Below are 14,834 nucleotides of genomic sequence, written 5' to 3'. Positions count from 1 at the left end.
TAAAAAATTCACATTGATGTTTGTATTAAGGAGACAGGAGAGGAGGTTTACAACTGTGTACACATCATTTACCTGTCTACCCAGGTGAAAAAGTATTACACTTAATTATATTAAAAATATATTTGTAGTTCCCATCATGGATTTTGACATATTTGGACATTGTTTATCTGGAGTTGTCGACAGCTAGAGTCCACAGAGCTAAAGAGTCGGTAATAAAGGCTTGGTATTCACTTCTAACTACTCTCCGTGGGTTTAAGGTATAACATGTGACTGGGGTTTGGAGTCCTGGATCCAGGGAGTGTGTGGGTTGTTTTTAGGGTTGTGTTTCTTGCTCTAATGTTATTGTGTGTGCATATGTATGTATATGTATGTGTACGTATATATATGTATATATTTATTTATTTATTTATTTATTTTCACTTTTCCTTTTTATTATTTATTATGTTTACTCTTATTTTATTTTAGCTGTTTATTCATGTATATTTGTATGTGAATATATGTACAGGCATGTGAATATATATTTTGTTACCTATTTTTGTAATGTGCATATGCCTATCTATATTTTTCTCGTAAAATAAAATGAAATAAAAATTTGATCACAAAAAATGTAGCATACAAAGGTTATTACAAATATACTTTCACTTTTTTGCTTAATTTGTAGTATATTTAATATATACTTTTAGAAAGTGTACTTTAAAATATATGTGATTAAGTTCATCTTCAATATACTAAAATTAAACATACTAATTATGCAATAATTAAAGTTGTACTTTAATTTGCTTATTAAAAGTGTACTTCATTGTAAGTCTATTGTAAATTGTTCTAAAGTGTACTTTTTTCAAAGCACTTATAGTAATAGATTAGTATTCTTATTAAAAGTGTACTTAATTTTGAGTCATTTGTAATATACGGTTAATATACTTTATTAATAAAGTGCACTTAATTTGCACTTCTTTGAAAGTGAACTTAGGTACACTTATTAAAAGTGTACTTCACTGTAGTCTATTTTAAATTGTTCTAAAATATTGTGAATTGAAATTCACTTCCAATTCACTACTAGTCTATTGGCTATAGACTGTATATATACAGTCTGTATATATACAGTCTATAGTACATACTCTTTTTATATACAATCTATCGTACAGATCCTTTTTATATAGAGTCTATAGTACAGACACTTTTTATATAGAGTCTATAGTACAGACCCTTTTTATATACAGTCTATAGTACAGGTCCTTTATATAGAGTCTATAGTACAGACCCTTTTTATATACAGTCTATAGTACAGGCCCTTTTTATATACAGTCTATAGTACAGACCCTTTTTATATAGTCTATCGTACAGACCCTTTTTATATACAGTCTATAGTACAGATCCTTTTTATATACAGTCTATAGTACAGAACCTTTTTATATACAGTCTATAGTACAGACCCTTTTTATATAGTCTATAGTACAGACCCTTTTTATACAGTCTATAGTACAGACCCTTTTTATATACAGTCTATAGTACAGACCCTTTTTATATAGTCTATAGTACAGACCCTTTTTATATACAGTCTATAGTACAGGCCCTTTTTATATACAGTCTATAGTACAGAGCCTTTTTATATAGTCTATAGTACAGACACTTCTTATATACAGTCTATAGTACAGAGCCTTTTTATATTCAGTCTATAGTACAGAGCCTTTTTATATTCAGTCTATAGTACAGACACTTTTTATATACAGTCTATAGTACAGACACTTTTTATATTCAGTCTATAGTACAGACACTTTTTATATACAGTCTATAGTACAGACACTTTTTATATTCAGTCTATAGTACAGACACTTTTTATATTCAGTCTATAGTACAGACACTTTATATACAGTCTATAGTAGACACTTTTTATATTCAGTCTATAGTACAGAGCCTTTTTATATTCAGTCTATAGTACAGACACTTTTTATATACAGTCTATAGTACAGACACTTTTTATATACAGTCTATAGTACAGACACTTTTTATATACAGTCTATAGTACAGGCCCTGGAAAGAAAGGCGCCTAATTCAAATAGCAACGTTTGCATCTTTGCCGTCCAATCAGCGCACTGCGCTCAGCTCCGCCTCTTTGAGCTCCACCATTCACGGCGCTTCATTCTGGTCACGTTGCTGTTGAATGACATTGACAGCTAAAGTCTCCGTCGCGAAGCGAAGCAAGCACAAGCCTACTTCTGATTCACAGTAAGTACATTCAATGTTTTTAATTTCTGATTGAATGGTCATACATTTTATATTTCCATTCAACACACCGGCTAATTTTATGATTTCGTTGGCGAGTCATGACGTGTTTCAGCAACTTCAGTCATCGTAGCTAGCCAGATAACCAACGTTAACGTTAGCTAACGTCAGTCTTACAGCTACTGTAACTGTAAGTTAAACTATTATTACTGCTCTTGGTAGCGGCAGCGTTACGCCTGTGTGTATGTGCTTCAGTAGCACAGTGTAATATGATGATAATATATAATATGGTGTGGTTTCTATAAGGGGTAGAGCAGTGCGTGTGCGCGTAGGGTTTGTGTGTGTGTAGTGAAGCGAGGTTGGAGCAGACATTAGCAGAGCAGAGGAAGAGGTTAGCTACGGAAGCGTATTGCATTCACTTGAGTAATTTTTTTTTTTGGTTTGTTTTTCGGAGTAATTATTTCTGTTTTTCTGAGTAATTTATTTCTTTGGTCTGTTTTTCTGAGTAATTTATTTTTTAATCTGTTTTTCGGGGTAATTATTTCTGTTTTTCTGAGTAATTTATTTCTTTGGTCTGTTTTTCTGAGTAATTTATTTTTTAATCTGTTTTTCGGGGTAATTATTTCTGTTTTCTGAGTAATTTATTTTTTGGTCTGTTTTTCTGAGTAATTTATTTTTTGGTCTGTTTTTCGGAGTAATTTTTTTTCTTCTGTTTTTCAGAGTAATTTTTTTCTGAGTTTAGAGAGCATTTGAAACAATAGACGCATTCATTCCTTTATTGAAAGCTCGATAATGGAGACAAACATGACCGACTTGTTTAATTGAATCAAGTTTTACTTTGATCTGGGTTTAAGACACTGGGAGATAGTCCTGTCTTTAAGTCATATAGATGGTATTACCATTAGTTTGTCAACTTTACGCAGGCACCTGAGGACGGCGACAGGTCGCCACTCCGAAGGTTCACTTTCATGTTTCAGAATGCCGGCCCTTTTTTGAAAAAAGATCGCCATTCCGAACCTGAAACCCAAACCTTAACCGTAACCCGGTCGGATTGGCGGTCGCACCCCCCGAATGAGGACTTTGCGGTTGTTCAGAAGGAAAGCCCATTCAGATCTGCTAGACATAGTAATGTTTCTCCAGAATCAGTTGGACAGATATGGCAGTTTGGAGGTTCCCGTGGGAGTTCGAAGTATCGCGATAATTCAGAAAAAAAAATACTCCGAAAAACAGAAAAAAATTACCACGAAAAACAGAAAATAAATTACTCTGAAAAACAGGAAAAATAATTAGTCAGAAAAACAGAAAAAAGAAACAAACCAAAAAAAAAAATTACTCAGAAAAACAGACCAAAAAAATAAATTACTCAGAAAAACAGACCAAAAAATAAATTACTCAAGTGAATGCAATACGCTTCCGTAGTTAGCCGTGCATGTACAGTTCAGTATGTGGCCAAATAAACGCACAAGCTTCTCCAGACTACGTAATGTCTCTCCTATTGTTTTACCAACTACTGTCTGGCAGCAAAGTGAAGTGAAGGGTGTTAGCCCTGAAGCTAACCGGCTCCAGCGCAGGAGGAAAACGGACTCCCCTGCGCTCTCCCGTCCGGTCTGGGACAGTAGGTCAACACGTGTTTACCTGTTCACATTCAGTGTTCAGTTGTTTTGCTTAGTACACTTGTACAGTCTTCTGGTTTAGCCTACACGTTAACCGGTCGTCTAGAGATAACGGACCTTATCAGCCAACCTGAAGCTTACGTATGAACGCTGTTCATGTCTGCAGATACAGTATAGTCATGTCAGTACAGTATCTGAATGCAAAAACGACAAGATAACGTGACCTGTATTGATCCTTCACCAGTAACTTGTAATAGCAGCTCAAGAGTCAAAAGTAGAGGAAAAGATTGATTAATTGATAAATAAAATCAAAATAAATAAATGTATACATGATACAGACACTTTTTATATTCAGTCTATAGTACAGAGCCTTTTTATATACAGTCTATAGTACAGAGCCTTTTTATATTCAGTCTATAGTACAGACACTTTTTATATTCAGTCTATAGTACAGAGCCTTTTTATATTCAGTCTATAGTACAGAGCCTTTTTATACACAGTCTATAGTACAGAGCCTTTTTATATTCAGTCTGTAGTACAGACACTTTTTATATACAGTCTGTAGTACAGACACTTTATATACAGTCTATAGTACAGAGCCTTTTTATATTCAGTCGTTAACGTGACCTGTATTGATCCTACACCAGTAACTTGTAATAGCAGCTCAAGAGTCAAAAGTAGAGGAAAAGATTGATTAATTGATAAATAAAATCAAAATAAATAAATGTATACATGATATACGCCTCTCACTGACCACGGTTGGATAATTGCACAGAAGTGAGCACATCTTTGTAATATAAAGATAAAATGCTGTGTAGCATTAATCAAAAAATATAGCCTGTAAATGTGGTAATTGCACAGAGATTGGCATTTCACAGGACTTACACACTTGTTCAGCACACTATGTTTATGCTGTGATTCATAGTTGTAACCGCTGTTATTATTTCCATGTTGTCTTCAGATGAGCACTAAACCAAAGAGCCACAAGTCAATGGGAGTAGGGGAGGTGGATGGTGAGACTGAGGACATTCACCAGCTCTGGGGTTTGGCCTGCTGGAGGAGGCAACAGACCAGCCCTGAGGCATTATCTCTACCAGAAGGTAAAGTACATCAAAATATCCACTTATTACTCATGACCATGAATATCACTAGATGAGAAATAGTCATTCTGATGGTGCAGATTGTATTAATCTGAGCATAGACTATATTCAGCCTGGATCGAGACACTCAGTGTACAGTTTCAGATTGAGAAATGCCCCATGCAGGCCCGTGGTCAGACCATTAATATATATATATATATATATATATGTGTGTGTGTGTGTGTGTGTGTGTGTGTGTTGTGTATATATGTTCATAATGTTCATTTTCTAATTTTCTGTGATTTTTTCCAAATTAATGTCAAAAAATTAATGAATAAAAGAAATAAACAAATAATTAATAAAAAAATACAATCCTACACAACTATCAATTTATTTTTAAGGACTTTTTAATTATGTTTTTAACATACTGGTGGTCTAATACAATTGTACTGCAAGTATATTTCAAATCAGGTGGTGGGTGTACTTAATGACTACTTGAACACACTTAATTATACTTAAAGGCGACAAAAAAGCATACAACATACTAAATGTGCACTAGTTTCAGTCTACAGTATAATTCAAGTATAGCATTTTTTCACGTAATGTGAAATCAAGTATTAATTCCTGCTTCATTTTTCCACAGACGCTGTGAGGGAGAAATTCCCAAATACAGAGGTCAGTGAGATCTGAGCCATGCTCCGAAGGAAGTGCAAGAATGAAGGCTACGCCAAGGTTAATCTGTGATCGTTTTTCCAGTAAATTTACTGCATTTTTTGTTTTAATTTGTTACAAACTGTTATGTTCGTGCAGCATTGTTTAATTGCCTGGATACCTCGGTTGAGAGGTTTTGTATTTTAATTTAAATAAATTTGATTTTGTTTTTTCAATAATTTGAAGTGGATTTTTTTCATAGAACTGAGTAAGACACTTTCAGTGTACTAGTGGTACTAGAAATTAAGTAGATCGAAGTGCATGTGGTGACATTAAGTATACTTCTGTACCACTAACACAGTGTACTATATAGTACTAATACCTGCAACACCTATTGCACTTCAAATACACTAATACTTCTAAACCATACATCATAGTATAATAATATTATACTTGAAGTACATACCTTTTTGATGCTTAAATTGTGATATTACTTCACTATAAATGCATTTTTATTAACATAATAGTGCATTTGAAAAGTAATATAAATAGTCAGAGTGCACTTGGTGTAAACTCGAAGAATTATAAAGGCATGCTAGAATAAAATATAAGTGCATTAAAAATACAATCCTACACAACTATCAATTTAATTTTAAGGCCTTTTAAGTACATTTTAACATACAGGTGGTCTAATACAATTGTACTGCAAGTGTATTTCAAATCAGGTGATGGTGTACTTGCGCAGGTGTACTTTAGTACACTTAAAGTCTGTAAAAAGTTGTTTCAATTTAACATACAATTTACACATTAAGTGTACTTAAGTAGTACTCAAGTAGTACTTAATGACTACTTCAGCACACTTAATTACACATAAAGGCGACGAAAAAAGCATACAGCATACTAAATATGTACTTAGTACAGTCTGTAAAAGTATAATTCAAGTATAGTATTTTTTCACCTGTCCAATGGTGACTCACCTGCTTATGGTTGCAGATCTTAAATTGTGAGGTGTGACCAGTGACGTGTTTTCTGGTTTCAGGACTGGAACCTAACCTGGTACACCTCCCGACCCGACCTGACCCAGTGTTTCCAGCACACTGTACTGGTGTGGTTCCCCTGCGTTTATTTGTGGACCTGTTCTCCTCTTTACCTGTTGTACCTGCAGCTCCGACAACACAGAGGTGTCATCCCACTATCAAAGCTCTGCTGCAGCAAGACGGTAAAAACACAGTGCCATGTTCAAACGAGATCCTGGTTCAGTACTCAGAACCCTGACTCTCTCTGGTCTCTCTGTTATTAACCTTGTCCCTGGTCTCTCAGGTCTCTGGTCTCTGGTCTGACTCTGGTCTCTGGTCTGACTCTAGTCTCTCTGGTCTCTGGTCTGACTCTGGTCTCTCTGGTCTCTGGTCTGACTCTGGTCTCTCTGTTATTAACCTTGTCCCTGGTCCCTCTGGTCTCTGGTCTGACTCTGGTCTCTCTGGTCTGACTCTAGTCTCTCTGGTGTCTGGTCTGACTCTGGTCTCTCTGTTATTAACCTTGTCCCTGGTCTCTCTGGTCTCTGGTCTGACTCTGGTCTCTCTGGTCTCTGATCTGACTCTAGTCTCTCTGGTCTCTGGTCTGACTCTAGTCTCTCTGGTCTCTGATCTGACTCTAGTCTCTCTGGTCTCTGTTGCAGCTCCTGGGTCTCAGTCTGGCTTCATTTGGTCTTCTGGAGATTTTTTACTTCCTAGTGAAGAAGAACCAGGAGATCCAGAACCACCTGTTGACCCTGATTGGTCCACTGACTCGCAGCCTCACTCTGGTATGTTATAACAACCAGTCAGATCCACCAATGGTTACTCGAGATGGTCACCTGGAACCAATCCAAACGAATTGTTTTAGTAAACTCTCTCCCCTCCTGTCTCCTCCTCTCTCCTCCTCCCCTCCTGTGTCCTCCTGTCTCCCTCTCCCCTTCTGTCTCCTCCTCTCCTCCTGTCTCCTCTGGTCTCCTTCCCTACCATTCCTGTCTCTGTCCGTCTCCTCCTCGTCCTCAGGTTCTTGCTGTTGTTATAATCCAGGTTGAGAGGATGAAGGGCAGTCGTTCCTCTATCCTCCTCTTCCTCTTCTGGACTCTTCTGGCTCTTTGCTCCCTCGTTCCTCTGAAGGTCGACATTGAGCAGATTATTGATCAGGTATCAATAATCTATCATTTATATTTTAGTCTCTGTTGTGGATCAAATGTCTGCCAGGTTTCAGATTTGCAGCGGTGCCAAGTACATGTTGTTGGACTACAGATCACAGACTGGAACCAGAGTGCTGGATCGAGGAATGGCGGTCCTGATGAAACCCTCAGAAGGAGGTGAGGTCTGTAGCTGGACTGTAGTGGTCTCAGAGGAAGCTGATCCTGAACATTCCAATCATCTCTGGTTCCAGTCCTCGGCCATGGTCCTGGTCTCTGTTCCAGTCCTCGGCCGTGGTCCTGGTCTCTGTTCCAGTCCTCTGCTGTGGTCCTGGTCTCCGTTCCAGTCCTCAGCTGTAGTCCTGGTCTCTGTTACAGCTGTCAGTCGTGGTCCTGGTCTCTGTTCCAGCTCTCAGCCGTGGTCCTGGTCTTTGTTCCAGGCCTCAGCTGTTGTCCTCGTCTCTGTTCCAGTCCTCAGCTGTAGTCCTGGTCTCTGTTACAGCTGTCAGTCGTCGTCCTGGTCTCTGTTACAGCTGTCAGCCGTGGTCCTGGTCTCTCTTCCAGTCCTCGGCCGTGGTCCTGGTCTTTGTTTCAGTCCTCGGCTGTTGTCCTGGTCTATTTTCCAGTCCACGGCCGTGGTCGTGGTCTCTGTTCCAGCTCTCTGTTTTCAGTCCTTGGCCGTGGTTTTTGTCTCCAGTCCTCAGCTGTAGTCCTGGTCTCTGTTCCAGCCCTCTGCCGTGGTCCTGGTCTCTGTTCCAGTCCTCAGCTGTTGTCCTTGTCTCTGTTCCAGTCCTCAGCTGTTGTCCTTGTCTCTGTTCCAGTCCTCGTCCGTAGTCCTGGTCTCTGTTCCAGTCCTCGTCCGTAGTCCTGGTCTCTGTTCCAGTCCTCGGCCGTGGTCCTGGTCTCTGTTCTAGCTCTTGGCCTAGTCCTGGTCTTTGTTCCAATCCTCAGCTGTTGTCCTTGTCTCTCTTCTAGTCCTCGGCCGTGGTCCTGGTCTCTGTTCTAGCTCTTGGCTGTGGTCCTTGTCTTTGTTCCAGTCCTCGGCCGTGGTCCTGGTCTCTGTTCTAGCTCTTGGCAGGGGTCCTGGTCTCTGTTCCAGTCCTCAGCTGTTGTCCTTGTCTCTCTTCCAGTCCTCGGCTGTGGTCCTGGTCTCTGTTTCAATCCTCAGCTGTTGTCCTGGTCTCTGTTCCAGCTCTTGGCGGTGGTCCTGGTCTCTGTTCCAGTCCTCAGCTGTTGTCCTTGTCTCTCTTCCAGTCCTCGGCTGTGGTCCTGGTCTCTGTTTCAATCCTCAGCTGTTGTCCTGGTCTCTGTTCCAGCTCTTGGCGGTGGTCCTGGTCTCTGTTCTAGCTCTTGGCCGTGGTCCTGGTCTCTGTTCCAGTCCTCAGCTGTTGTCCTTGTCTTTGTTCCAGTCCTCGGCTGTTGTCCTTGTTTCTGTTTTAGTCCTAGGCTGTTGTCCTTGTCTCTGTTCCAGTCCTCGGCCGTAGTCCTGGTCTCTGTTCCAGCTCTTGGCGGTGGTCCTGGTCTCTGTTCCAGTCCTCGGCTGTGGTCCTGGTCTCTGTTTCAATCCTCAGCTGTTGTCCTGGTCTCTGTTCCAGTCCTCGGCTTCCACTCTGTGTCCTGTTTTCTTTTCTTTTCTTGACTCTCTTTTCTTTGTTTCTGTCTCTTGTTGACTTTGAGTCTCTGTTATTTGATTCTTTAACTTCAGGCACTGAATCTCTCTGAAGTTTTTCTGACCTGTGTCTTCTTTGACTGCTCGTCTTCTGTCTTTCAGCTGCGGTATTTCACAGCTCTGTGAAAAGTTTCAAGTTTCACTGCAGAGACTCAGGTCTAAATGTATTTTCCTCTGGATGTGTGACTATTGTATGTGTGTGTTAATCATTTCTTTGAAAGACGTTCATGTGTAGCTGCTAATTACATACAAGTTGTTCTTGAAATGCCTGTGCTGTGAAAATTAGTGCTGCCCTTTTTCATCAGTGACTTAATTCAGTTTAGAAACTAACAAAACCTGATAAAACCTTCGGAGAACAACAGCTGTGATATTCAAAGTATATTCTAGTAAACTAAAGCATGAAGGGATTGAATTTTAGCAAATCTACATTTTTATCATTGTGCATTATTAAACGCCACCCCAATGAGAAGACCATCTCTTTTCTCAAAGCTGAAGAGAAGACATGCAGTACCACATACAAGACCATGCCGACTGTCCACAGCCCCAGACGGACAACCGAGACCACAACCGAAAATGCATGATCACATCACACAAACCATACTGGATCTGTGGAACATCTGGCTGCTTGCAGAATTCAGGGGCAGTCACAAAACTCCTAACAGAAGCAAAGAATGCAAAGGTGACCTGGTGGTCCTGTGGTTGGATCTTGCCAAGGCCTATGGATCTATACCACACAGAGGAATTCTAAAGACACCATGTTCCCAGTAAGGTCAGTGACCTTATTCTGGATTAAGATAACAACTTCTGGATGAGACTTACTTCTGGTTCATCATCATCAGCATCACAGGGGCACAGGCTTGAGAGAAAACCATAACTGGCTGCATCATCTCCATCTTCCTCTTTGACCTCACCATGAATATGGTGGTCAAGTCAGCAGATGTGGACCCCTGACGATGACTGGTGTGTGACAGCCACCGATCAGACTGACTGAACAGCCAATCAAGAGCTTGGGGAAACTCTTCGACTGTAGTGTGAGGACACAGCACACACACTGCCATTCACAAAACCAGCGGATACCTTGAGGCCTGGCTCACAGAGGTTGACATATCTGGGCTGCCTGATCGCTTCAAGGCCTGGACATACCACTATGCCCCCCTGCCCAGGGTTTTATGCTCTCTGCTTTTATATACTGTTCTGTAGGTAAATCCTGGGAGTCTCTGAAAAGAAGATCAGCAGCTATTGGTAAGGTGGCTAGGCCTGCCAAGAAGCTTCAATTCAATTCAAAACACTTTATTTGTCCCCGAGGGGCAATTTAAAGGCATGAGGAGCAGCATCATTAAAAAAGGACAAACAGAATATCAACAACATAAAATCATATAAAGTGCTATAGTCAGTATTGTCAGTGACCGTCACAGTGCTCTGTGCTTCATGGTAAAGTGCTGTGTGCTGTGTGCATTAAGTCAGATGAGGGGCAGTGATGCTGGGACAGGGAGGGGTCAGAGTTCAGGAGCTGGACTGCTGTGGGGATGAAGGTGGCCCTCCTCCTTTGTGTTGTGCAGCCTGCGGCCTGATGGGAGCCACTCAAACACTGAGTGCAGAGTGTGTGAGGGGTCATGTAGGATCCTGTGATCAGTGCAGATTGTTTGTTGGTCACAGAGAGCAGACAGAGCTCTAACAGGGTGTCCAACGATTTCAGAGCAGGCTTTGGTGATGCTAAGTAAACATGTCCAATCTTGCAGGCAGATGGAATAAAACCAGGAGATGAATGAAAATGTTAGGACACTCTCGATGAAGGAGTGGTAAAAGGTCAGGAGAATGACTCATGATCTCAACTTCCTGAGCAGATATTGTCTCCTCAGTGTTCGCGGAGAACCTCAGAAGGCCGTCAAAAATTGTGCCCAAGTACCTGTATTCCTCCACCAGCTCAACAGGTTCCCCAGATGGTGGTAGTGATGGCCTCTGCCAGTTGTCTCTGCTTGCTGGAGAATGTCACAATCACCTCTTTAGTCTTTATGGAGTTCAGCTGGAGACAGGCGTCCTCACACCAGGTGATAAAGTCCTGAAGAGCAGAGCTGTGGTGCAGGTTTAGGGTAGAGAGCAGAGATAGCAGGACTGTGTCGTCACTGAATTTAACCAGGTGACAATTTGGCTGGGTGGACCTGCAGTCATCGGTGTAGAGGATGTAAAGCAGAGGCGATAGGACACAGCCCTGCGGGGAGCCGATGGAGGTGTGGAGGATGTCAGAGTAGGAGCCATTAACAAGCACCCTCTGTGACCGGTTGGTTAAAAAGTCAGTAATCCACATGGTGGAGCAGTGCTGCTGTATTTGTCCAGCAGCACCCTACAGCTCCCCTTCAGCAGTGACACAAACAAGAGAAGCCATGCAGTGCAGGGACTCTTGAGACCCCAAAGTTGCAGCAGCTGGACTAGAGGTCTGCGCAGACAGAAAGTGGGGTAATGCCAGAGAGTTGCAGGCGTCAGAGGCATAAGGCTGAAGGCTCTGTTTAGGCGGTAGCAACTACGATTGACAACATCTCTTCCAAGGAAGAAGTGCGTGCAGGTGTGGAGGAGGTGCGAGTCGGCAAGATGGTGGGACTGAGTCAGCAAGGTGCGTGGACAAGGTCTTAAACACCCTTCAATGGAAGCTCACTTAGTCATGTAACACTGTCTAATGTACATATAATAAAATTACTATTTTAGATGTACTCTCAATTTAGGCCAATCAGAAAAAATAGATACGTTCAAGGAGGATTGATGGAACAGGACAACGGTTTTGAATTTTTTTTAACAAAAATAGCTTTATTGGCAAGTGTGCCACCTTCAAGTGCAAAACATAAAATACTTCAGATATGACTGAATTCCTTTCTTATATCAGAAGTCATCAACAACTCAGAAAATTGCACTGAATGACGCTTAATAGAACAACAAAACAATTCACAGCATGAGAAATATGGGCCCAAAATAATAAACAAAACAAGAAAAGAAAATTCAAAAAGAATCCAAAAGGAGTAGTCAAGTCTGGAACAAGTTAAAGGTATAGTTGGTAATCCTGTTCAGAAACACTTGTTGTTATACTGGGTGAAATGGTCTTCCCACCTTGAGAGTAGTCCATACATAATGTGTTCAGAAAAATGAACACAATAAATCAGACCTCTGTGGCAGCTGCAGGCCTGTAAAAACTCTGACCAATCCCTGCCTCTTGGTCCCAGTTGAAAGAACCAATCAGATGCCTTCGTGTCTCGTCCTGCTTGCACCCCCCTCTGTCCCCCCTCCTCCCTGCGCGCACTCATCACGTGTCGCGTGTTGCCGGATATATTCAGCACGCTGCATATGGAGTTAGCAGGAGATCCACTCCAGGTCAGAAGGTGGCGGTAATGCACCTAACAGTTGTTTGCCAACAGCCATAAAACAACAGAAGAAGATTAGCGAATTCCCCCTAATATTACTTGTTTTAGTTTGACTGCAGGTTTATTTGCCCCAAACAGCCAGAATACCTTCCTGTACATGTGCTGCAAGACAGCGAGCAACAACTGGTTACATTCACCAGATGATCGATCTTGGTTGTTCTTCTAAAACCTGAACAAAGAGATTTCTCAGACTTAAATTCTGACCTTTAATTTTGACCTCTCACCTTTGAATTTGACCTTTGGCTGTTACAGGGTTTTTCATCAGATGGCGTTCGTTTCGTCGTCTTCTTCATCTGTTTTTCCCTCCAAATCATCCAGCTCATCCTCAGCTGCTTCTCTGACCACCGACCACTCTCTGAAAAAAACTCCTATGTTCAGGTAACACACACGCACAAAAAAACACACACACACACATAATCATCAATAGGTGCTTTCTCTTGATCACACTATTCAAAATGTACATTTCTGTCTCTCATCATTGTTTGTTTTTGTTGTTTTCCCTCGTCACTGTTTTGTTTTTGTTGTTGCTTTGTTTGTTTCTCTCCTCAGAACCAGTGTCCAGAAGCCGATGCCTCGTTTCTCTCCAAGTTTTTTTTCTTCTGGTTCAGCAGGTAAAAAAAACATCACAGCAGAGACACTCAGATCAATAAAACTCCCTGAACAGCAACAACCTAGCTGGATCGATCATTGTCATGGAAACAGTTTAGATCACAGCAAGATCTTTGACCTTTGACCTGTTGAAACAATCTGACCTGAAGGTGGATCAATGTGACTGTGATGGATTGTGTGACTACTGCTGCTGCTGCTACTACTGCTGCTGCTGCTACTACTGCTACTACTGCTGCTACTACTGTTACTACAACTGCTACTGCTGCTACTACTGCTACTACTGCTGCTGCTACTGCTGCTACTACTGCTACTACTGCTGCTGCTACTACTGCTACTGCTGCTACTACTGCTACTACTGCTGCTACTGCTGCTGCTACTGCTGCTACTACTGCTACTACTACTGCTACTACTGCTGCTACTACTGCTGCTGCTACTGCTGCTGCTACTACTGCTACTACTACTGCTACTACTCCTACTGCTACTACTGCTGCTACTGCTGCTACTACTGCTACTGCTACTACTGCTGCTACTACTGCTACTACTACTACTGCTACTACTGCTGCTACTGCTGCTGCTACTGCTGCTGCTACTACTACTGCTACTACTGCTACTACTACTGCTGCTGCTAATGCTACAAAGAATAATGATCGTAGTGACATAATGATTAAAAAAAAGGTGCTGTTATTTTCACCTTTCTGTTAGTTTGGTGGTTCGAGGTCATCGGCGCCCCCTGCAGGCTGCAGATCTGTGGCCTCTAAGGGACCAGGACTCTTCGATCTGGATCATGAAGGACTTGGAGAAGTTCTGGACTCAGAACTGCAAAGAGCTGCAGTAGGACATCTTAATGATTGATTTGTATTTTACCTGAATGTTGTCACGTGACGAAGAGCAAACAATAAATGATATTATATAAACAAAGACTTAAAAAAAACCCAAGTGGTCACAGTGATGTCACTCTGCTGAGCCTGATCCCTTCACTCTGATTGGGCATTTCTGAAACTGCTGCTGATTCAACGCAACGCTTTCTGTAAATGTTTCAAAATAAAATCTCTCTGACTCACTGAAATGCTTTTAATTTGAAACAGGAAATCATAAGATCAGATTAATCAGTGGAGAAAGGAGGTGTTGGGAACTGTGGTGGTGGTGTTGTGTAGTCTGATCACTGATGCTATGAAAGAGCCCCCCAAGCGCTTTGAGGCACATGGTTGGATGAGTCTGTGGCTGAACGTGCTCCTGAATTGCCTCAGCTCGGTGTAGAGAGGGTGAGAGGGATTGTCCATTATAGCTTGCAGCTTTCCTCTCCTCCTCCTCTCTGTCACTGCCTCACACGGTCCAGTTTCATCCCCACCACAGAGCTGGCTTTCCTCACCAGTTTGTTCAGCTTGATGGCACCACCGCTCCCGATGCCACTTCCCCAGCACACTG

General features: G+C 41.5%; 1 protein-coding gene across 2 annotated transcripts in view; it reads left to right on the top strand.

The window, feature by feature from the left end:
* The first annotated feature begins 2,039 nt into the window (after positions 1-2,039).
* Positions 2,040-14,834, top strand: part of LOC311254080 (multidrug resistance-associated protein 1-like) — a 38,290-nt gene continuing 25,495 nt past the window's right edge. The window contains exons 1-9 of one of the 2 annotated variants that reach the window (XM_084384492.1): positions 2,040-2,226; positions 4,798-4,936; positions 5,559-5,590; positions 6,606-6,785; positions 7,242-7,367; positions 7,600-7,737; positions 13,053-13,178; positions 13,350-13,411; positions 14,112-14,240. In XM_084384492.1, coding sequence (XP_084240618.1) covers positions 4,798-4,936; positions 5,559-5,590; positions 6,606-6,785; positions 7,242-7,367; positions 7,600-7,737; positions 13,053-13,178; positions 13,350-13,411; positions 14,112-14,240 — 932 coding nt within the window. In that variant the 5' untranslated portion in view covers positions 2,040-2,226. Of the gene's footprint in view, positions 2,227-4,797; positions 4,937-5,558; positions 5,648-6,605; positions 6,786-7,241; positions 7,368-7,599; positions 7,738-13,052; positions 13,179-13,349; positions 13,412-14,111; positions 14,241-14,834 lie in introns of those variants that run through there. The other variant, XM_084384493.1, reaches the window with a different exon arrangement.

Source organism: Pagrus pagrus (genome assembly GCF_965226575.1).
Source record: "Pagrus pagrus genome assembly, contig: HAP1_SCAFFOLD_268, whole genome shotgun sequence".
In the NCBI taxonomy this organism is placed as follows: domain Eukaryota; kingdom Metazoa; phylum Chordata; class Actinopteri; order Spariformes; family Sparidae; genus Pagrus; species Pagrus pagrus.
Note: the sequence above shows the minus strand (reverse complement) of the source record. Positions and strands in the feature narration are given on the sequence as shown.